The sequence below is a fragment of the Megalobrama amblycephala genome, linkage group LG14, assembly GCF_018812025.1.
Source record: "Megalobrama amblycephala isolate DHTTF-2021 linkage group LG14, ASM1881202v1, whole genome shotgun sequence".
In the NCBI taxonomy this organism is placed as follows: Eukaryota; Metazoa; Chordata; class Actinopteri; order Cypriniformes; family Xenocyprididae; genus Megalobrama; species Megalobrama amblycephala.
Window position 1 is genome coordinate 1,247,501 of NC_063057.1, and position 24,529 is coordinate 1,272,029.

General features: G+C 39.3%; 1 protein-coding gene across 2 annotated transcripts in view; it reads right to left on the minus strand.

The window, feature by feature from the left end:
- ptn (pleiotrophin) overlaps positions 1-24,529 on the minus strand; it is a 66,188-nt gene that overhangs the window by 5,669 nt on the left and 35,990 nt on the right. For both annotated transcript variants that reach the window (XM_048157365.1, XM_048157364.1), the window contains 3 exons: positions 11,734-11,822; positions 2,580-2,753; positions 1,177-1,335 (listed from right to left, as the gene is read on the minus strand). In XM_048157365.1, coding sequence (XP_048013322.1) covers positions 1,177-1,335; positions 2,580-2,753; positions 11,734-11,821 — 421 coding nt within the window. In that variant the 5' untranslated portion in view covers position 11,822. The remainder of the gene's footprint in view (positions 1-1,176; positions 1,336-2,579; positions 2,754-11,733; positions 11,823-24,529) is intronic.

A 24,529-nucleotide genomic window follows, 5' to 3' on the forward strand; every position in this document is an offset into this window, starting at 1 on the left:
TGTTTTTTTTATTTAAATATTGCAATTTAGGTTTAATTTATTAATTTAATTTTAATTTTTATTTATTTCCAGGTAATAATTTTAGTGCTTCAACATAAACTTGTTTCAGTTTATTGAAAAGGCAACATTTCTAAATTTTGTTTAGTTTAATTTTTTCAACTAATATTTATATTTTAATTTACTCCAGCTTTATATCTGATTAATAGTTAATAGTTTTAATAGGTTTAATAGTTCTAATTAGTAGCTAACTGATTTATATAACATTTTATTCCTAAAAATATTGAAAATAATTTTTTCATAGCTGAGTGATAAAAATCCAAAATCCCTCAGTAAAAACCTTCAACTCTAATATGTCTTTGTCTCATGTTCTGATTTCTGTTCTGGAAATGTATGCAAATGAATGCATATTTAATTAGTTACTGCCTGATTTGCATACATAAACATAACACTGCAGAAAACTTAATAAAAACAATTGTCTTCCTGTGTACTGTGATTAATTAACTAGGGAAGTATAGTGACTAAAATTTTACCCTATTCCCCTGTGATGTTTTGCCTTAAAGGATTAGTTCACTTCAGGATTAAAATGTCCTGATAATTTACTCTCCTCCATGTCATCCAAGATGTTCATGTCTTTCTTTCTTCAGTCAAAAAGAATTTAAGGTTTTTGAGGAAAACATTCCAGGATTTTTCTCCATATAGTGGACTTCACTGGGGTTCAACGGGTTGAAGGTCCAAATGTCAGTTTCAGTGCAGCTTCAAAGAGCTCCACATGATCCGGGACGAGGAAATCTACAGAAACCATCTGCCATTTTCTAAAAAAATTAAAATGTATATACGCCTACGTCACGTATGGCCTTTCCAACATGATTACGTAATGCATGGAGCATCGCAGAGCAGTGCAAGACGAGCATTTGTGGTTAAAAAGTATATACATTTTTTATTTTTTTTTTGAAAATGAGCGATGGATCCTCGTCTGGGATCATGTAGAGCTCTTTGAAGCTGCACTGAAACTGACATTTGGACCGTCAACCCGTTGGTCCCCATTGAAGTCCACTATATGGAGAAAAATCCTGGAATGTTTTCCTCAAAAACTGAAGAATCAAATCATTTGATATTGCTTCTGGTTTATTTAATTTGAGCACATTGTTCAGCACATCTTTACGTGTGTTCTTGTACCTTGTATCTTGGTCTTGGGTTTGCCGCAGGGTTTGGTGGCGCTAACGGTGTTTGGACAGTTAGCGTCCATCAGCGCTCGCTTCAGCACACCGAGGCGCGACTTCATTCCCGTAGTCGAATCACACTCCCCCCATGCCTGGAAATCATACTTGCACTCACCTGCCCAAGACAAAAAACACAACTTTATTTCGGTGAGTTCACGTGCAACATAATCATCTGCAACAGAAACTGCATTATAAATGCAAAACCAAAACAAATATGAAATATAAATTTCTTGTCTCAATACATGTTCCTGGGTCTTATTGTGCATGATTCATCAGTGCATGTTATACTGAAGAAATAAACATTTGTCTAAAAGTTTTCAGTCCCTCTTATTTTTCAACCATCTGTCACAAAGAGAAACTTTGCACCATGCAATAACTCCAAGTTTAAAACCACATTTTTTCTTGTTGGATATCCTGTTTCACTTGGAAATACATCAGATTATGGAAGTAAAATGGGTTGCAAACTTCACAAGGGAAAAGAAAACACAACCCAGACTATATTAAATACAGGTTCACTCGCAACGAGGTTTGTGTTGCTGCCGAAAGCACGAGACCATCGAAATGCAATTTCAAACGATAAACAATTTAGGTACTGTGTTGGGCACGGCATTTGATGTCTAATGTAAAATCTGGATCCTGAAGTAAAACCAATTGCGAAACCCTGGTCTATGCTCTCGTTCCTTCATTTTATCTCTTGTCTCATTTCATCTTTCATTCTTTCAGTCCATATGTTAGAGCGATATCTCTCGGTCTGTGGCAGAATGGATGGGGGTTAAACTGCTTCAATCAAGCACAAAATTGTCTCTAATGACATATTTAAAGGCAGAGAGAATGTAATTACATGCAGCAGCCCTCGGGCTGAATGGCCGCTGTCCTGAAACAAGACCCTCAAAAATGAGGCCGGCGTGAAACAGCTCAGGAGAATAAATTCTGCACTAGACATCAGCATTTCAACACTAAACCACACTGACACGGCTGCTGAACTACACAGAAATACACAGAGGATTCATCACTCAACATTTAGTGTGATCATGTTTTATTAAGTCTGTGATTTCTGATGTTCTTTCAGAGCGAGACTGTCTTACACGTTCCCAGAGAGAGACTTCTTAGAGAAAACACCCCACAGTTTCAGTGTTTGTTGATAGTTTATGTGCATACCTACAAATCCCGAGGGAAGGTGGCATATGCTCTCTCTTATACACACACACACACACACACACACACTTCTGCCAGGTTGTTTCTGGCTCTCGCTGCAGTCGTGTCATTTCTGAGGACAGAATTGTGCAAGAATCTCCATCTTGTTACTCCACAACACAGACTTATTTACCCTGAGCCCTGTGTGTGTGTGTGGCTTCTCACCTCCAAACTGCTTTTTCCAGTTGCAGGGAATTTTGCAGCGCTGGGTTTTGATGGTCTGTTTGCAGTCAGTGCCGGTGCGTGTGCCCTCTCTGGTGCCCAGGCCGCAGTCACCCTCATTAGCCACACACACGCTCCACTGCCACTCGCCACAGTCCGATTTACGCTCTTTCTTACCTGTCAAAGTAGGAGCACACAGTTTCATACTGCACCTTACAGTTATGTATGAGAGAGAAACTGTGTGTGTGTGTGTGTGTGTGTGTGTGTGTGTGGGTGGATATAGAGCTGCATAAGGTGATAAAATACAGTGAGGGGTTCTACAGAGCAATGGGGTTGCTATACTAGATACTATAGAGCAGCGTGAGGAAATATAGTATAGTGAGAAATATAGCACACTGAGAGGTAATATAGAGCAGCGAGGGGAATTTTAAATCAACCTGGGGTGATATAGAGAAATATGGGAAAATGCAGATTGTTTGTAGTGATATAGATCAGTATGGGGCAATACAGAGCGGTATGGGTTGACAGAGAAGTATAGGGTGATATAGAGTGGTGGGAGTGATATAGAGCAGTATAGGGTGATATAGAGCAGTATAGGGTGATATAGAGCAGTATAGGGTGATATAGAGCAGAATAGGGTGATATAGAGCAGTATTGGGAGATATAGAGCAGTATAGGGTGATATAGAGCAGTATAGGGTGATATAGAGCGGTATGGGGTGATATAGAGCAGTATAGGGTGATATAGAGCGGTATGGGGTGATATAGAGCGGTATTGGGTGATATAGAGCGGTATGGGGTGATATAGAGCGGTATTGGGTGATATAGAGCAGTATAGGGTGATATAGAGCAGTATGGGATGATATAGAGCAGTATGGGGTGACAGGGCAGTATAGGGTGATATAGAGCAGTATAGGGTGATATAGAGCAGTATGGGGTGATATAGAGCAGTATGGGGTGATATAGAACAGTATTGGGTGATATAGAGCAGTATAGGGTGATATAGAGCAGTATGGGGTGATATAGAGTAGTATAGGGTGATATAGAGCAGTATAGGGTGATATAGAGCAGTATGGGATGATATAGAGCAGTATGGGGTGATATAGAGCAGTATGGGGTGATATAGAGCAGTATGGGATGATATAGAGCAGTATGGGGTGATATAGGGCAGTATAGGGTGATATAGAGCAGTATAGGGTGATATAGAACAGTATTGGGTGATATAGAGCAGTATGGGGTGATATAGAGCAATATGGGATGATATAGAGCAATATTGGGTGATATAGAGCAGTATAGGGTGATATAGAGCAGTATTGGGAGATATAGAACAGTATTGGGTGATATAGAGTAGTATAGGGTGATATACAGTAGTATGGGGTGATATAGAGCAGTATAGGGTGATATAGAGTAGTATTGGGAGATATAGAACAGTATGGGGTGATATAGAGCAGTATAGGGTGATATAGAACAGTATAGGGTGATATAGAGCAGTATAGGGTGATATAGAGCAGTATGGGACGATATAGAACAGTATTGGGTGATATAGAGGAGTATGGGGTGATATAGAGCGGTATGGGATGATATAGAACAGTATTGGGTGATATAGAGCGGTATGGGGTGATATAGAGCAGTATTGGGTGATATAGAGCAGTATGGGGTGATATAGAGCAGTATAGGGTGATATAGAGCGGTATGGGGTGATATAGAGCAGTATAGGGTGATATAGAGCAGTATGGGATTATTTAGAACAGTATGGGGTGATATAGAGCAGTATAGGGTGATATAGAGTATTATAGGGTGATATAGAGCAGTATAGGGTGATATAGAGTATAATAGGGTGATATAGAGCGGTATTAGGTGATACAGAGCGGTATGGGGTGATATAGAGCAGTATTGGGTGATATAGAGCAGTATAGGGTGATATAGAGCAGTATGGGATGATATAGAGCAGTATGGGGTGATATAGGGCAGTATAGGGTGATATAGAGCAGTATAGGGTGATATAGAGCAGTATGGGCTGATATAGAGCAGTATGGGATGATATAGAGCAGTATAGGGTGATACAGAGCAGTATGGGGTGATATAGAGCAGTATGGGGTGATATAGAACAGTATTGGGTGATATAGAGCAGTATAGGGTGATATAGAGCAGTATGGGGTGATATAGAGCAGTATAGGGTGATATAGAGCAGTATAGGGTGATATAGAGCAGTATTGGGAGATATAGAACATTATTGGGTGATATAGAGTAGTATAGGGTGATATACAGTAGTATGGGGTGATATAGAGCAGTATAGGGTGATATAGAGCAGTATGGGGTGATATAGAGCAATATTGGGTGATATAGAGCAGTATAGGGTGATATAGAGCAGTATTGGGAGATATAGAACATTATTGGGTGATATAGAGTAGTATAGGGTGATATACAGTAGTATGGGGTGATATAGAGCAGTATAGGGTGATATAGAGCAGTATGGGGTGATATAGAGCAATATTGGGTGATATAGAGCAGTATAGGGTGATATAGAGCAGTATTGGGAGATATAGAACATTATTGGGTGATATAGAGTAGTATAGGGTGATATACAGTAGTATGGGGTGATATAGAGCAGTATAGGGTGATATAGAGTAGTATTGGGAGATATAGAACAGTATGGGGTGATATAGAGCAGTATAGGGTGATATAGAACAGTATTGGGTGATATAGAGCAGTATAGGGTGATATAGAGCAGTATGGGGTGATATAGAGCAGTATAGGGTGATATAGAGCAGTATAGGGTGATATAGAGCAGTATGGGATGATATAGAGCAGTATGGGGTGATATAGAGCAGTATAGGGTGATATAGAGCAGTATGGGATGATATAGAGCAGTATGGGGTGATATAGGGCAGTATAGGGTGATATAGAGCAGTATAGGGTGATATAGAACAGTATTGGGTGATATAGAGCAGTATAGGGTGATATAGAGCAATATGGGATGATATAGAGCAATATTGGGTGATATAGAGCAGTATAGGGTGATATAGAGCAGTATTGGGAGATATAGAACATTATTGGGTGATATAGAGTAGTATAGGGTGATATACAGTAGTATGGGGTGATATAGAGCAGTATAGGGTGATATAGAGTAGTATTGGGAGATATAGAACAGTATGGGGTGATATAGAGCAGTATAGGGTGATATAGAACAGTATAGGGTGATATAGAGCAGTATAGGGTGATATAGAGCAGTATGGGACGATATAGAACAGTATTGGGTGATATAGAGGAGTATGGGGTGATATAGAGCGGTATGGGATGATATAGAACAGTATTGGGTGATATAGAGCAGTATAGGGTGATATAGAGCGGTATGGGGTGATATAGAGCAGTATTGGGTGATATAGAGCAGTATGGGGTGATATAGAGCAGTATAGGGTGATATAGAGCGGTATGGGGTGATATAGAGCAGTATAGGGTGATATAGAGCAGTATGGGATTATTTAGAACAGTATGGGGTGATATAGAGCAGTATAGGGTGATATAGAGTATTATAGGGTGATATAGAGCAGTATAGGGTGATATAGAGTATAATAGGGTGATATAGAGCGGTATTAGGTGATACAGAGCGGTATGGGTGATATAGAGCAGTATTGGGTGATATAGAGCAGTATAGGGTGATATAGAGCAGTATGGGATGATATAGAGCAGTATGGGGTGATATAGGGCAGTATAGGGTGATATAGAGCAGTATAGGGTGATATAGAGCAGTATGGGCTGATATAGAGCAGTATGGGGTGATATAGAACAGTATTGGATGATATAGAGCAGTATAGGGTGATATAGAGCAGTATAGGGTGATATAGAGCAGTATGGGGTGATATAGAGCAGTATAGGGTGATATAGAGCAGTATAGGGTGATGTAGAGCAGTATGGGATGATATAGAGCAGTATGGGGTGATATAGAGCAGTATAGGGTGATATAGAGCAGTATGGGATGATATAGAGCAGTATGGGGTGATATAGGGCAGTATAGGGTGATATAGAGCAGTATAGGGTGATATAGAACAGTATTGGGTGATATAGAGCAGTATGGGGTGATATAGAGCAATATGGGATGATATAGAGCAATATTGGGTGATATAGAGCAGTATAGGGTGATATAGAGCAGTATTGGGAGATATAGAACAGTATTGGGTGATGTAGAGTAGTATAGGGTGATATACAGTAGTATGGGGTGATATAGAGCAGTATAGGGTGATATAGAGCAGTATTGGGTGATATAGAGTAGTATTGGGAGATATAGAACAGTATGGGGTGATATAGAGCAGTATAGGGTGATATAGAACAGTATAGGGTGATATAGAGCAGTATAGGGTGATATAGAGCAGTATGGGACGATATAGAACAGTATTGGGTGATATAGAGCAGTATGGGGTGATATAGAGCGGTATGGGATGATATAGAACAGTATTGGGTGATATAGAGCAGTATAGGGTGATATAGAGCGTATGGGGTGATATAGAGCAGTATTGGGTGATATAGAGCAGTATGGGGTGATATAGAGCAGTATAGGGTGATATAGAGAGGTATGGGGTGATATAGAGCAGTACAGGGTGATATAGAGCAGTATGGGATTATATAGAACAGTATGGGGTGATATAGAGCAGTATAGGGTGATATAGAGCAGTATGGGATTATATAGAACAGTATGGGGTGATATAGAGCAGTATAGGGTGATATAGAGTATTATAGGGTGATATAGAGCAGTATAGGGTGATATAGAGTATTATAGGGTGATATAGAGCAGTATAGGGTGATATAGAGCGGTATGGGGTGATATAGAGCAGTATAGGGTGATATAGAGCAGTATGGGATTATATAGAACAGTATGGGGTGATATAGAGCAGTATAGGGTGATATAGAGTATTATAGGGTGATATAGAGCAGTATAGGGTGATATAGAGTATTATAGGGTGATATAGAGCAGTATAGGGTGATATAGAGCAGTATGGGATGATATAGAGCAGTATGGGGTGATATAGGGCAGTATAGGGTGATATAGAGCAGTATAGGGTGATATAGAGCAGTATGGGGTGATATAGAGCGGTATAGGGTGATATAGAACAGTATTGGGTGATATAGAGCAGTATAGGGTGATATAGAGCAGTATAGGGTGATATAGAGCAGTATAGGGTGATATAGAGCAGTATGGGATGATATAGAGCAGTATGGGGTGATATAGAGCAGTATAGGGTGATATAGAGCAGTATGGGGTGATATAGAGCAGTATGGGGTGATATAGGGCAGTATAGGGTGATATAGAGCAGTATAGGGTGATATAGAACAGTATTGGGTGATATAGAGCAGTATGGGGTGATATAGAGCAATATGGGATGATATAGAGCAGTATTGGGTGATATAGAGTAGTATTGGGAGATATAGAACAGTATGGGGTGATATAGAGCAGTATAGGGTGATATAGAACAGTATAGGGTGATATAGAGCAGTATAGGGTGATATAGAGCAGTATGGGATGATATAGAACAGTATTGGGTGATATAGAGCAGTATAGGGTGATATAGAGCGGTATGGGGTGATATAGAGCAGTATTGGGTGATATAGAGCAGTATGGGGTGATATAGAGCAGTATAGGGTGATATAGAGTATTATAGGGTGATATAGAGCAGTATAGGGTGATATAGAGCAGTATTGGGTGATATAGAGTATTATAGGGTGATATCAGGGGCGTACAGGACACCCCCGCAGCCCCCGCGGTGCGTGGGGGCCCCCACCCTATGATGGGCCCCGTCGCAGATTCACCTATTTGCTACATAGCCTTTGCTTTTTTTAGAACTGAACTCAAATGACTAAAGATTAAAATAATGATCTAACTGAAGCCCAAAAATGCAAGCAGAAGATCATAAAAAATAGTGCTAAATTACCACAAAAGGGGGAAAAATTCACTGTTGTTTCCATCGCCGTTTGTAGGTAGCCAACAGCAAGCTTTGATGCGCTATGTTAGCCTACTGTTAGCGGACATGAGTCAGACAAATAAATATGTGTTCGGTCTTTGCTGAGACATTATTATTGTTGTTATTATTAATATTATTATTATTATTGTATATTGCCCAAACGTATTTACCCCATCGCCAGCTCTGCTCAGCTACCGGAATGTCTGAAGTTCTTCTACAAATGTAGCCTAGCCAATAAGTCTAGTTATTTCTTTATTCTTTTATTTAAATACATGAATTTAGTTCAGGCCTTTATCATTTGATGCACCGATCTAAAATTTGCGGCCGAAACAGCAATTTTACGCGCTTGTCTAGAAGGGAACCTTGTATTGGCCTACGCAAATTTGTGTCTAACTTAAAATTAGACCAGCTAAAATATATTGTTAGACCAAAAATATCTTATCAATTAATTAAGTAATAAAGACATGTATTTAAGAAATTTAATAAAAACAGAAATACGTCTATTGCTTATTCAAAGGCCGCGGAAAGTTCGTTTGTTACGCACTTCAATCCATTCCACACCCGACGTTTTGGTTTTCTTCCTAATTATTAAATATAGGCAATTGGTTGATTGAAAATAAGATACAATTTCTACACAACGAAATTCACTTTAAAGAAAGACTTACTATAAAACAAAACTTAATGAAGCGGTCAAACTCATGTCTGACCCGCTGCATGTCTCCCGACATTGCGCATCCATCATGCTAGGCTATTCACTTTTCATAATAGGTGAAATTTAAAAAAAATAATATAAGGCTATAGCTCAATATTTAAATATAAATATGAAACTAAATTGGCTACATTTTTATCCCTCTGGTCGACGAACGCGCCGGCGCGCTCTGATGGATTGTTTCCTCATGACAGCTGAAACAACTTAAAATAGACTTTAGATTAGTGCAAAACTACAAATGGTCTACTTTTATTTGTGTACTGATACACTCACAATAACAACAAAACCTTGTATTTTTGTAAAATAAAATAAATACAAAACAGGGTGCGCTTTCAGCTTTCTCTGCGAGAATCTTTCTTAAACGTCTCTTTTGAAACGTGAAGTGAAAATTAACTTAAACTCAGCGAATAATTGTACCTGAAAGAAAGAAACATCTCCATTCGATAAGAAATTCGTAGGTCTGTGTTTTTGAAATTATGGCCAGTGCTCGTTGCTGCTGTTATCAGTTCTCTTGGCTCTCGTGCACATGAGCTCTTGATGTAGGCTACATTTCTCCGGACCACAATGCCACAAGAAAGACTGTCCAGTTTAGCTCTTTTGAGTATTGAGAATGCTCATGCTCGTAACGACATTAAAGCAGCAGTGAAAGACTTTGCGCATCAAAACGCTCGGAGAGTGCAAAGGATTCGGTAGAGTGTTTGCTTTTTTGTGTGTGGTAGTCAGTTGATAAAAAGAATAAACAAGTTAATCCTCAAAAGTTGGTATTTTAAGATGTATATAAAGTTAGTTTTTCTCAAAATACAGCATATAGCTGATATATAGAATAGAGCATAGGCCTATAACTGATAGAGTTGTTCTTTTAAAGTTTTTTCTCCTAGTTCTTTTACTATTCATTTTTTTTTTTTACTGCAAGGCATGAAATTTTCTTGTATAATTTCTTCTCTACAATTTGCGATGCTTATAGGCCAGTGTTTAAACTGAGATGTGTTGGCCATTACATTTACTTTATTGAGCTTACTGTTAAATAAAATTTGTTCCTCGGGGGCTATAACTGATGTTTGTGAATTATTGCTGTGAAGGATCCTCCTGCTATTTCTAAAGTAAAATCGGAGCCGCGGCACTTTTGCCTCCACGTTCGTAAATTAGCTTAAATATTTATTCCTTCCTGGATTTTAGTCTGCGATATCAAAATCACTAAACATTATATAGCATAAATAATATTATTCAATAATAACATCAAATTAATCAATGCAATGATAATTCACCACATGATTCACTGTTAAATCAGTTTTTGTGAACTGGGGGGGGAGACGGACTCAGGTGCACAACAGATTTTAACACATGACATCACTGCTCGTGGGAGGGGCCTCATCTCATTATTTGCGGGGGGGCCTCACAGACATGCGGTACGCCACTGGGTGATATAGAGCGGTATAGGGTGATATAGAGCAGTATGGGGTGATATAGAGCAGTATAGGGTGATATAGAGCAGTATGGGATTATATAGAACAGTATGGGGTGATATAGAGCAGTATAGGGTGATATAGAGCAGTATGGGATTATATAGAACAGTATGGGGTGATATAGAGCAGTATAGGGTGATATAGAGTATTATAGGGTGATATAGAGCAGTATAGGATGATATAGAGTAGTATAGGGTGATATAGAGTATTATAGGGTGATATAGAGCAGTATAGGGTGATATAGAGCGGTATGGGGTGATATAGAGCAGTATAGGGTGATATAGAGCAGTATGGGATTATATAGAACAGTATGGGGTGATATAGAGCAGTATAGGGTGATATAGAGTATTATAGGGTGATATAGAGCAGTATAGGGTGATATAGAGTATTATAGGGTGATATAGAGCAGTATAGGGTGATATAGAGCAGTATTGGGTGATATAGAGCAGTATGGGGTGATATAGAGCAGTATTGGGTGATATAGAGCAGTATGGGGTGATATAGAGTAGTATAGGGTGATATACAGTAGTATGGGGTGATATAGAGCAGTATAGGGTGATATAGAGCAGTATTGGGTGATATAGAGTAGTATAGGGTGATATAGAGCAGTATTGGGTGATATAGAGTATTATAGGGTGATATAGAGCAGTATAGGGTGATATAGAGCAGTATTGGGTGATATAGAGTAGTATAGGGTGATATAGAGTAGTATAGGGTGATATAGAGCAGTATTGGGTGATATAGAGTAGTATAGGGTGATATAGAACAGTATAGGGTGATATAGAGCAGTATGGGGTGATATAGAGTAGTATAGGGTGATATAGATCAGTATTGGGTGATATAGAGTAGTATAGGGTGATATAGAGCAGTATGGGGTGATATAGAGCGGTGTGGGTGATATAGAGCAGTATAGAGTGATATACAGTAGTATGGGGTGATATAGAGCAGCATAGAGTGATATAGAGCAGTATGAGGTGATATAGAGAGGTGTGGGTGATACAGTGTGATATATGTGTGGTAATGTTCAGTTACCTTGTTTCTCTGTTTTCCCACCATCTGCCAGCGTCGTTGTGATAGTCAGGAGGGCTAGTAAAGCCACATAGACCCATTGCTGCTGCATTCTGGGAAAAACGTAAATGCTCATTAAAGGTATGGTTCATAACACAACAAAACAAACATCAAACAAATATCAATCTGTAAGTGCTTCATCAACATACATGCAAAGACTATCTCTCTCTCTCTTTCTTTCAGTCTTTCTCTCTCTGTCTCTCAGGAGGGAAAGTAAAGGTGGATTGAATAATTAGAAAGCAATTTTATCCCAAACGCTCGACTGCACTTCAGTTACAGTAGCGGTGCAGCCCATCGGCGACATCACCTCCATTTCAATTACTTATGAGCCTCCCTCTCTCTCCTTTTCTCTTCCTATTTCTGGTTGGCTGACTTCCTGCTGTGCCCATAAGCATTGGCTTACTGGACTTTTTTCCCAGTTCTGCCTCATGAAAAAGATGCTCAGACATTTTCTCATCGGGTGAATCTCATTAAATCTATCAATAACATGTCTAGGTCAAATATAAATAAAATGAAGCCAAGAAAGATGTATTATTTCCAGGTTTTCCATAATCCAACATCATCACCGAAGTTTTTATACATCATGCTATATGTTGTAGAGCTTTTCATTTCTGCAGTTTTAATTAAAAATATAGTTTTACAGTAATGAGAATCTAATAAGTTACAAAAGACACCAAAAGTAAACCACACAGACGCATTACAGTGAGAATTATCGGAGAAAATGTGCTGAATTGTCATGAAAAGAACATCAAAATAAAAAATAAAAAAAACGAGAGGGAGAGATTCGTCCCATCATTTCTGTCTCTATCAGTGTGCTAATCACGGTGGACGTGTCTCCGCTGGGCCGGTGTGAGCAGCAGGCGCTCACACACACCTGAGCTGTTCCACATCAGTCAGACTGTGAAATCGTCAGCGCCACATAATAACCGTGATTTCAGTCAGATGGGCAAAAACCTGCCAATCAAAGACTCATGAGTCATGACATATAAAGCGGTTCGGATCGTTAAAACGTAATCTGCCCTCCAAACCCTGATTAGCAACACTGCAAGTGAATCTGTGATATGGGATGAGAGAGAGGATTAGCCTCGAGTGACGTGACAGGAGGACTAGACAGCAGGGTTAGGAGCTTCTTAGAGTCTAATTCAATACTCCAATGTCAACTGAACTGATTTAGTATAGATGTAGAATTGTAATTAAAATTGAATTAATAAAAAAAAAAATCTTATAAATTACCCACATATATATATAATGCATGTTGGTTAATATAAAATAGTATTCATATAAATAATTAGAAACCAATAAATAACAACAAAAAATAATAATAAGAAATATTACTACAAATAGTTAATATAATATAATATAATATAATATAATTACATTTAATTAAATATTTCTACATTTCATTTAAATTTAATTTTTTTTGTGTTTTAAAATATAATTGGACAAAACATGGTGGTAGAACACTTCCGTTTCCCATGAAATTAAGCTAAACATGGATTCTCAGAGAATGCATGTACCGATAAAATGTACAGCTTGAAACCACTGTAAGTTGCTTTGCATAGACCATTTTTTAAATGCATAAATGTAAAAGTAACCTAAAATTAGAGCCAAACAGATCCCATAAAAAGTTATCTGTTCTAGGCCATTTTTATGGTCATGTTAGACTATTGTCATTCCACTTTTGTGGGACCGTTCAGTGAATTCCTCTTCCAGTCGTTCCGATTCAACTCACGAATTGACTCAACTCTTCAAGTCTGAATTTTTCCCGAACCTGCTAGACAGACATCATGAATATCATCACGTTTGACCCTAAAGGAAGTCCACTAGTGTCACATGACAAATGACTCTTGCTTTCTTACAAACCCCTACAGAATGAAGACCTGAGGGGGGTCGTCCATGTGTGTGCGTGCACTGAGGTAAAGCTGTTATCCCACTCTAACACTCCATTAGCTCATTGATCAGTGTAAAAGCAGGAGGGAGAGAGTGACAACGTGATCCATCAGAGTGAAACACACACACATCGAACAAAGCTGTACTCGTCGTTCGCAATTGACAGATTTCTGTAAGCCTGGTGCATTGGCTCTTAAAGGGACGGTTCACTCAGAAAGCCAAATACTGTTATCATCTACTCACCTTCATGTCACACAAAATGTGTGATTTCTGTGCAAGTTATTTTTCCATAGAATGAAAGCGGATGGTAACCGCTCCTCAGATAAAGCTATCATATGACTTCAAATCTCATGGTCTGCTCTTCTGAGTGATGGTGTGTTTTCCTGTGTGCTGTGATTGACAGGGTTTATCCACGCTGAGTCTGGCTTTGAGAGGAAAAGCTTCATGCTTGATCCAGCTACTCTGACTCAGACCCAAACCCAGATTTGTTAGGTTTTGGCTGTTTGTTTCAGCGATCAGGGGGTGGAGCTTACTGGAAAAACAACAAGACGTTCTTAAGAAGCCAGATAAAAGACGAATGAAATATGATATTTAGACTAAAGAAACTGAGGAAACAGAGAATGGTGTCAGACAACATTCACTGTATTGTTATACTTCACTTCTCAGAACTTTCAAGGTTCTCTCAAAGTTATTGAATTATGGAAAGAAACAAAATGTTTGTTTAGAGTTACTTGGTCTTTAATACAAAGTTCTGTCATGAAACTCTGGATGGTGCAGGCTCATAAGTCCTTAACCCTCTGGAGTCTGAGGCTGATTTGGGGCCTGGAGAAGTTTTGACATGCCCTGACATTTGTGCTTTTTTCAGTTGTTCATAAACATATTAATGACACAAGTGTCATTACACTGTATTCAGCACAAACTAGGCTACCATAATATGTGAGGAACATGTGTGTACATGTTTGTGTTTTTGAAGGAATAACGTTTATGCGTGGTTACTGAAAAAACAAAAAACTTAAGTCACTGATATAAGGCCAATAAAAGTATATTAAATCTGTGTTCACAAGACTTTTGGGTATTGAAGGTTGTAGACTAGAGTTTTTGCTTCAAAATTATGTAAAAATTATGCTGACTACTCTTTCATTTATAACAATATACTGATTTAGTTTTTGTAAGACACTTTTTGCCAAGAAACACGGTATGCGAGGAGGCATGAATCTCCATGAATAATGGCTCATTCTCACCTGTGAAGACAAAAGAATTGAATAGTAATGACCTGAAAAGACTTGCATATTAATGAGGCATTTCAGTCAGGTAGGCTGTGAAAAAAAACTTCTGTGATGTCTCAAGCTCATCATGGTATATGAAACATACAGAAAAATTTTATTACAATATAAAATAATGGTTTTATATTATACTTTAACATATAATGTATTTCTGTGATGCAAAGAGTCTGAATATAGGCTTTTAGTTTAAAAGCATGCACATTTGGAGAAATATAGGATTCTCATATGTTTGTCAATTTTCTATACAGAGGAGTTATTTTTTATTTAATATTCATTGTTATCTCTATGAGCGCTGGTGTTTGCAATTCATACTGCAGCCGGAGGGCGCTCTGTGCATTTTAGTCCACAAATTCACCTAAGAAGACGACGATATTCCATGAATGGTGTTTACCAATTCATACTACAGCCGGAGGGCGCTAAAGAAACAAAAACTCACTTAAAACTTATCAATAGAAGAAAACAAACAGGAATTTACTGAATGTCTTCCAGAGATCGCTAACCATGGCTTTTTCATCCAGATAAACAATTTTCAAGGCAATAAATACACGATTGAGATGATGAATGCATGTGTTGTCTCTGAATTTGCCTGTGAATAGCGCTGGCTCCGTGGGCGTGGCTGCATTAGTGGGTAATGAGCTGAATCACGGACTTCTGACATGGCTCTCTTTTCATACAGATTACATAAACACAGAATGTTTGTTTTCGATTTGACTTGCACGATTTAAAACCTGACATTTCAACGTTTTGTTAGACATAAGTATGAATTTTTTGTGATTAGTATTCACTAAGTTACACTTCATTTTCTGAGAACTATCAGATTGGACTTCGTTCAGAGGGAGAGGAGAGATCACGCATCATGTTAGTTTTCTTTATTTTACAAAAAGCACAACATTTTGTTTTTACTCTGAGTGTATACAAATAAAAGGAGATATTCTATAGTTTCAATTGATGTATTACTTATGTCTCTATGATAAAAAATGACAGAGTATTTTAAGTCTGTTTTGCTGCAATGTGAAAAAAAACCTGCAAAACGCGCCGGCGCGTTTTTAGACCTCAGAGTGTTAACCCAATCCGCTTGCAATTACATCATTCTCTATAGGGCTCAGTAACGTTCACATAATGTTTGGAAAATTACAAAATGGAATGTTCCCTAAACGTTCTCATAACCAAACATTTTTAAAACACCGAAAAAACTGGACATTTTCTAAATATCGATAAAAAACTATTGTGAAATGATGCAGTTTCCATTAAAGGATTAGTTCACTTTCAAATAAACTTTTCCTGATAATTTACTCACCCCCATGTCATCCAAGATGTTCATGTCTTTCTTTCTTCAGTTGAAAAGAAATTGAGGTTTTTGATGAAAACATTCCAGGATTTTCTCCATATTGTGGACTTCAATGGTCTCCAAACGGTTGAAGGTCAAAATTACAGTTTCAGTGCAGCTTCAAAGGACTTTAAACGATACCAGACGAGGAATAAGAGTCTTATCTAGAGAAACCATCGGCCATTTTCTAAAAAAATACAACTGTTTATGCTTTATAAACACAAATGATCACCTTGCACGTGCTTTCGCCAAAACCACAGTTTTGTATTCTTCAAAAAGAACTGCCGCTGTGTTTTTTCCGTAAATAGGGAAGGCGTAGGACATACGGCGTAAGCTTTTTGAAGAATACGAAAGTGCGGTTTTGGCGGAAGCACTTGGAAGGCGATCATCTGTTTATATAAATCATATACATTTACATTTTTTTCCGAAAATGGCCGATGGTTTCTATAGATAAGACTCTTATTCCTCGTCTGGTATCATTTAAAGCTCTTTGAAGCTGCACTGAAACTGTAATTTTGACCTTCAACCGTTTGGACTCCATTGAAGTCCACTATAAGGAGAATAATCTTGGAATGTTTTCATCAAAAACCTTAATTTCTTTTCGACTGAAGAAAGAAAGACATGAACATCTTGGATGACATGGGGGTGAGTAAATTATCAGGAAAAGTTTATTTGAAAGTGAACTAATCCTTTAACTGATGTTACGTGACTAAAACGTCTTTTTTTCCTCTTGCAATAAGTCATTCTAAACTAGATTTTGGTAGGTTTGCATATATCCCAGCCTCTGCACTAGCCATTATTTTTAATCAAAAGAGACATATGCATGTTATCCAAGCATTTATGGCAAGGAAAGCACTTTATACTTGGGAGCATCCACGTATGAGGTGTTTCTGGGTGTTTCTCCCGCCATATCTGCTTCGAGGTTTTGATAAATTCAAAACCCCCTGAATTGGCCAGTTTTGTACTTGAGTGGCAATTGGGCGGGTTTTGTTGTGAAAACCTGGCAACCCTGTCTGTACTCAAAGAAAACACACTTATAATTACATGTGTGCTCATCTCATAAAAAAATCATTCTGACATAACTTGAAGGCTGTGTATGCTAGAACGCTTCTCTACAAACTACACTGAAAAACTTGTGTTTACACAGAGTTCTTTCTGCTGTTAACACAAGAAACTGTCAACAGGTCATCTTTTAGAGAATAAGAAAATTGACAGCGCATATCACAACATTGTGTGTGTGAATTTCTGCTCGCATTCAGCTGCTTTATTCAGTGACATATATAAGTATAAGAATCACAGATGTGCTGCGAGCTGCTGTGAGATTTACTGTTTATGGGCTGAAATTCAGTTTGGTGTGAATCTATAAACACGATATAAATAATAAATGACTCTCACAGTATGACAGACAGACACAGGACAGCTGCTTTTTGACATCAATCATTCCGACATGAACATGACAATCAACGACAAAATTCATAACTAAAGATTTCATCATTTCATTCTCTGTGAATTACTATAATGATGCTCAACAGTTTATTCTTCCTCAGACGACTGATATTATCACATTACAGCGCTCAGATGAGGCCTGAACTCAATAAACTAGATTTACTGGAGAAAATGAGTGTATTTGCCTGTGCAAAACTCACAGTTATGATAGCATGTTGGTGGTGGTTGCTAGGGTGTTGCTAAGGTGTTCTACTTAGTTGTTAGGGCATTACTATGTGGTTGCTAAGGTGTTCTAGTTGGTTTCTAAGACATTGATAAGTGGTTGTTTAGGAGTTCTAATTGGTTTCTAGGGCATTACTATGAAGTCGCTGAGGTGTTCTAGTTGTTCAATATGCCATTACAATGTGGTTGAGGTCAAGTTAGTTGTTAGGGCGTTGCTATTTGGTTGTCAATGTGTTCTAGTTGTTTGTTAGGACATTACTATGTGGTTACTATAGTGTTCTAGGCAGTTGCTAGGGCATTACTATGAAGTCACTAAGGTGTTCTAGGTGGTCAGTTTGGCATTACAATGTGGTTGAGATCTAGTTGGTTGCTAGGGCACTGCTATGTGGTTGCTATTAGTGTTCTAGGTGGTTGCTAAGGCATTACTATGTGGTTGCCATAGTGTTCTAGGTGGTTGCTAGGGCATTACTATAGTTGCTATGGTGTTCTAGGTGGTCAATTTGCCATTAAAATGTGGTTGAGTTCTAGTTGGTTGCTAGGGCATTGCTATGTGGTTCCCATAGTGTTCTAAGTGGTTGCTAGGGCATTACTATGAAGTTTTTAAGGTGTTCTAGGTGGTCAATATGCCATTACAATGTGGTTGAGGTCAAGTTAGTTGTTAGGGCGTTGCTATTTGGTTGTCAATGTGTTCTAGTTGTTTGTTAGGACATTACTATGTGGTTACTATAGTGTTCCAGGCAGTTGCTAGGGCATTACTATGAAGTCACTAAGGTGTTCTAGGCAGTTTGGCATTACAATGTGGTTGAGATCTAGTTGGTTGCTAAGGCATTACTATGTGCTTGCCAGTGTTAGGTGGTCGCTATGGCATTTCTGTGTGGTTGCTAAGGAATTCTAGTGGGTCACTAGGGCATTGTTATGTGGTTGCTAGGGTGTTAAGTGGTCACTATGGTATTTCTGTGGGGTTGCTAAGAAGTTCTAGAGGGTCGCTAGGGCATTGTTACGTGGTTGCTAAGATGTTCTAGGCAGTTTCTAGGTGTTTGGGCAGGTGCATCACTTAGTAAAGTATCAGCACAGCTCTCCTCAACAACACACATGATTTGAGGAATCATTCACACTCAACTTTAACACTTACGGTTAAGAGCCTGCTCAAATCCCTGACCCGTATGCAGCACACAGTCACCACTAATGAATCCAGACGATATTCCCCTGTTTTGCTGTGCCGTTAATATTACAGGTCAGAGCGTCTCTGAGGCTTCTGATCTCAGTAAACACAAGCCACAAGACACAAATCAAACAATCAGATTCATGAGAGAGAAACCCACGCAGAGCGACACTAAGCCTGGAGACTTACATACACTCAGACAGATGGAACTGCCCCGGATAAAGCCGCCGGGTCTCCGATAAAACTGCCAGGCACCTGTAATCCCAAATCACTTTCACACACATTTATACAGACACACACACACACACACTGAGCTTATAGCCAGCAAAACCCTCTCAAATGGAAAATAAATGGGATGTGTTGCAAATCGACTTTTTGACATTCGTGTCTTTCCATGAATTTCACTCCAGAGAAAAGTTCAGCGCAGGGGACGGAGTATAAGTACACACACGCTGAAAACATCTTTCAGAATATTCCAGAAAGCACAGATGAATAAGAACAAGAACAATTGCAGTGTTTTACAGCTATAGTGAAAAACTGATATGTGAAGGCCTTCCAAGTTTTTTGGTTTGAATATGTTATGCCTCTTATCTATAAGCTAGTGTGCTCCAAAACAATGACAAAATTCGTATTTAGAAGATAGAAGTGTTCAAAACTAACAGTCTCTCACTTCCACCAATATGGATCAATGATCAATGACATCATGCTGCACTTCAGCTTCTCATCAGATTTTCTGTCCAATCAAATCTCAGTAGAATCTGAAGCCCCGCCCCCTACATTATAAAATCTGTCACTTGTTCACACATTTACTATTTTCTACATGGTGAATGGCACATAGTGCACTAAATAGGGGATAGGGAACGATTCAGACAGTGTAAATATGCTTTCCATTGAGGCGATTGAAGTCTGGTTTCATGTTAGTATAATGCGAACTGCCGCAGCATGCACACAATCTGCTCCGGTTCAGAGACACGATAGCACAGAGCGAATCATATCCGCGAGTCGGCGCAGACCACAAAACATATCAGACCCATCTGAATTCTGCACATAATGCTATATTTTAAAACGACTAGAGATTAGGAAGCAAAAAGACTAGAGATTAGAAGGAGCTTTCCATATCCAATCTTTTTTTTTTCCTCATTCAACCATAAACATGGCTTCGTCTCAAGAAAAACCTGCGTACGCACGAAACCACTGAAACAGACTCAAAACAATGTAGTATACATGCCAGAACAGTATGTGGTGCTGTAATTGACGCCGGGAGTTTGATTGACAAGCGATCTAACCAATCATAATGCCGAATCCGCCATTTTGTCCGACAAAGCAGTCAGGAGTTAGAAGATTAACCTCGGTGGACTTGAACTTGAAAAATGGTGTGTATTTACGTCTTACCACATTTGAAACAACATTCCTTCTCATGTTCATTCATGTTTATGTGATGCTATTAATTAACTAGTAGGAAGAGATGATCGGTTTACGAGCCGTTTGAGCTGAAGCGCTACAGCGATCTGTCACGACACATTAAAGAGCCACAAAACGGTTTTTATCGTTTGAATTTCTTAAAAAATTACATAATTTGTATTTTTCACTCTGTGTGGCATGACAGCACCATGGCTTGTCGGACAAAGCAACAGTAACTAAGGGGGGCGGGTCTTTTGCGGAGGGTCAATTCTGCCAGAGATACACTAAAAATGGAGAAGCCTTGGAACATGCACATATACCTTGTGATGACATCATCGTTTCACAAAATATACGGATTGGCTGTACACATGACAACGCAAGGGTGTCGTTTTCAGATTTATCCACTCTGGGACCCAGTTTCAAAAAATAGCAGTTTCAGGCTCCCAAAATGCCGGATCTCCATGTGGATGGGCTCTGAGGCTTTACTGAGCTCAACGGCTCTGGCCGAGCTGTGATATAAAGAAACGCTATTGGCTATTTTGAAAAAAGGGGAGGAGCTGCCCGATATGTCCGGCCCTGTCTTCCTGTTTCAGTGGAAATTACATCCACAGATTGAATAATGCAACTTTAAGAAACCACAACTAGATCCAAATGAAGACACAAAATTACAGACCCATTTCAAATCTTCCATTTATGTCTAAAATACTATAAAAAGTTGTCTATGCTCAATTATGCTCCTTTCTGCAAAAAAAAATTATCTATGAAATATTTTAGTCCTGATTCAGGCCCCATCATAGCACAGAAACTGCACTTGTTAAAATTACAAATGACTTCTAGCTTCTGAACAAGACTGCATCTCAGTACTAGGTTTACTTGATCTTAGTGCTGTGTTTGACACTATAGATCATGAAATACTTTTAGATCGACTACAAATTCACACTTGTGTTCAGGGACAGGCATTAAGGTGGTTTAGTTCGCACCTATCAGACTGTTAGCATTTTGTTTATTTAAACAGGGAATTATCCAAGTAACATCAGTAAATTGTGGAGTGCCTCAAGGGTCTGTGTTAGGCCCTGTGCTATTTTCAATATGTATGCTGCCACTTGGTAATATAATTAGAAAACCGCTGTTATGATGATACTACATTGTATATTTTATCACAATATGTATTGTGAAAAGCGCTATACAAATAAATATGTGAGAATAATGTAGAATGCTATAGTTTAGAACATAATGCATCCTGCTTCACAGTATTTTTGTTTTTATAATGACACCAACACAATAAACACTTCTCTTTAATCGAAATAAAATCCTTTAGGGCATTGCTATGTAGTTGCTGTAGTGTTCTAGGTGGTCGCTAGCTCTTAAGTTGTTGTTTTTTGCAGTATGCAGTATGCATGCTGTTCAATGTAGAATAGAACAATTATTGTTGCATAACGCATCCTGCGTCACATACTATATTTAAGAACAACAGGAAGTACTTTTGTTTTCATCTACTGACACCAACACAATGAAAACTTCTCTTTGATTTAAATAACATCCTTTAGCAGTGATTTCTTTACCGTCTCCGCATCCCAGATAACGATTCTCAGACGTTACATATTGGATTGTCTTGTGAGTTTTTCTCGGGCTGATGACAGATGGTGCATTTGGAAGCAGGTGCGTGAACAAAGCAATTACTTCCAAAATAGAGCAACGGCTCCATCATTAACACCCCCACCCACATCCCCTCACCTCTTCATCCTTAAAACACAGGCTCCATCGGGGCGTTTTAAAGTTTTATCCTGGTTATGTAAAATGATTCATGCCCATCCCGTGGTGTTTATCAGTTAATAGAGAACAAAGCGAGAAGTAAACTTGCAAACACAAGGCCAAATTAGTTGAGCCGAGAGACCGCGCACACCTGCACTAGATCAGTATTTACACCTGTTTTAACCCAAAGATTACACTTGGATTAGAGAGTATTCACACCTGTACTAGAGAACACCTGTGCTGATCAGCGTTTACTCCAGCTGCACTGCAGTGTTTCATGTGTCAAATCTGAAATCGCTGAACAACCATTCACTCATTCACTACACCAGGGGTGTCCAAACTCAGTCCTGGAGGGCCAGTGTCCTGCAGAGTTTAGCTCCAACCCTAATTAAACACACCTGAACCAGCCAATCAAGGTCTAACTAGGCATACTAGAAACTTACAGGCAGGTGTTTTGGAGATGGTTGGAGCGAAACTCTGCAGGACCTGCCCTCCAGGACCGAGTCTGGACACCCCTGCACAACACGGTGATGTCACAAAATTTGGTGTATTCATGATAATTTTGCACAGCTATAGTCATGCTTCTAGTGTTTCAACAGCTGGCATGTTGATGGCACAGCGCCCTCTGCAGGCGTAATAAATCCCCAAAGGCAGCAGAAAGAATCTTCTGTCCATTTTTAACATACTATATATCCATAGCAACGCTGAAGGGCAGGGTTTTAGAACTAAAACCATGAGGCCTCTCAGACAGTTTTCTTAAATCAAGCAGAAACAGTCAGCTTAAGACCAACGTTCATCACGAACCCCACTAAGAAAGAAAAAAGTATGAGAGAATTGCAATTTCTGAAATTCAGATGAGAAATGCTGTCCTTGTTAATGTTTATTCAGCTTGTCAGACTGCTGCCGACAGCTCTGATCAGCCTCTTGCCTACACACACACACACACATATATATACACAAACACACACACACACTCTCTCTCTCTCTCTCTCTCCTACTGCCATCTTTATGAGGACATTTTGTCCCCATAATGTAGGATTTACCAGAACCACACACACTCTCTCTCTCACACACACGAAAAAGCATGTATATATATATATTGTAAAAGTATTGGGACACCCCTTCAAATCATTGAATTCAGGTGTTCAATCACTTCCATGGCCACAGGTGTATAAATCAAGCACCTAGGCATGCAGACTGCTTCTACAAACATTTGTGAAAGAATTGGTCACTCTCAGGAGCTCAGTGAATTCAAGCGTGGTACCGTGATGGGTTGCCACCTGTGCATTCATGAAATTTCCTCACTATTAAATAGTCCACAGTCAACTGTTAGTGGTGTCATAACAAAGTGGAAGCAATTGGGAACAACAGCAACTCAGCCACAAAGTGGTCGGCCACGTAAAATCACAAAGCGGGGTCAGCGCATGCTGAGGCATACAGTGCGCAAAAGTCACCAACTTTCAATAGCTACAGACCTCCAAACTTCCTGTGGCCTTCACATTAGCTCAAGAACAGTGTGTACAGAGCTTCATGGAATGGGTTTTCATCTCCGAGCAGCTGCATCCAAGCCATACATCACCAAGTGCAATGCAAAGCGTCGGATGCAGTGGTGTAAAGCACGCCGCCACTGGACTCTAGAGCAGTGGAGACGTGTTCTCTGGAGTGATGAATCACGCTTCTCTGACGGACGAGTCTGGGTTTAGTGGTTGGCAGGAGAACGGTACTTGCCTGACTGCACTGTGCCGAGTGTAAAGTTTGGTGGAGGGGGGATTATGGTGTGGGGTTGTTTTTCAGGGGTTGGGCTTGAACCCTTAGTTCCAGTGAAAGGAACTCTTAATGCTTCAGCATACCAAGACATTTTGGACAATTTCATGCTCCCAACTTTGTGGGAACAGTTTGGGGATGGCCCCTTCCTGCTCCAACATGACTGCACACCAGTGCACAAAGCAGGGTCCATAGACGTGGTCCAAGACATGGATAGAAGGTCCAAGACATGGATGAGCGAGTTTGGTGTGGAGGAACTTGACTGGCCTGCACAGAGTCCTGACCTCAACCTGACACCTTTGGGATGAATTAGAGCGGAGACTGCGAGCCAGGCCTTCTCGCCAACATCACTGCCTGACCTCACAAATGCGCTTCTCGAAGAATGGTCAAAAATTCCCATAAACACACTCCTAAACCTTGTGGAAAGCCTTCCCAGAAGAGTTGAAGCTGTTAAAGCTGCAAAGGGTGGATATATATATATATACACACTATATGTTAAAGGGGACCTATTAT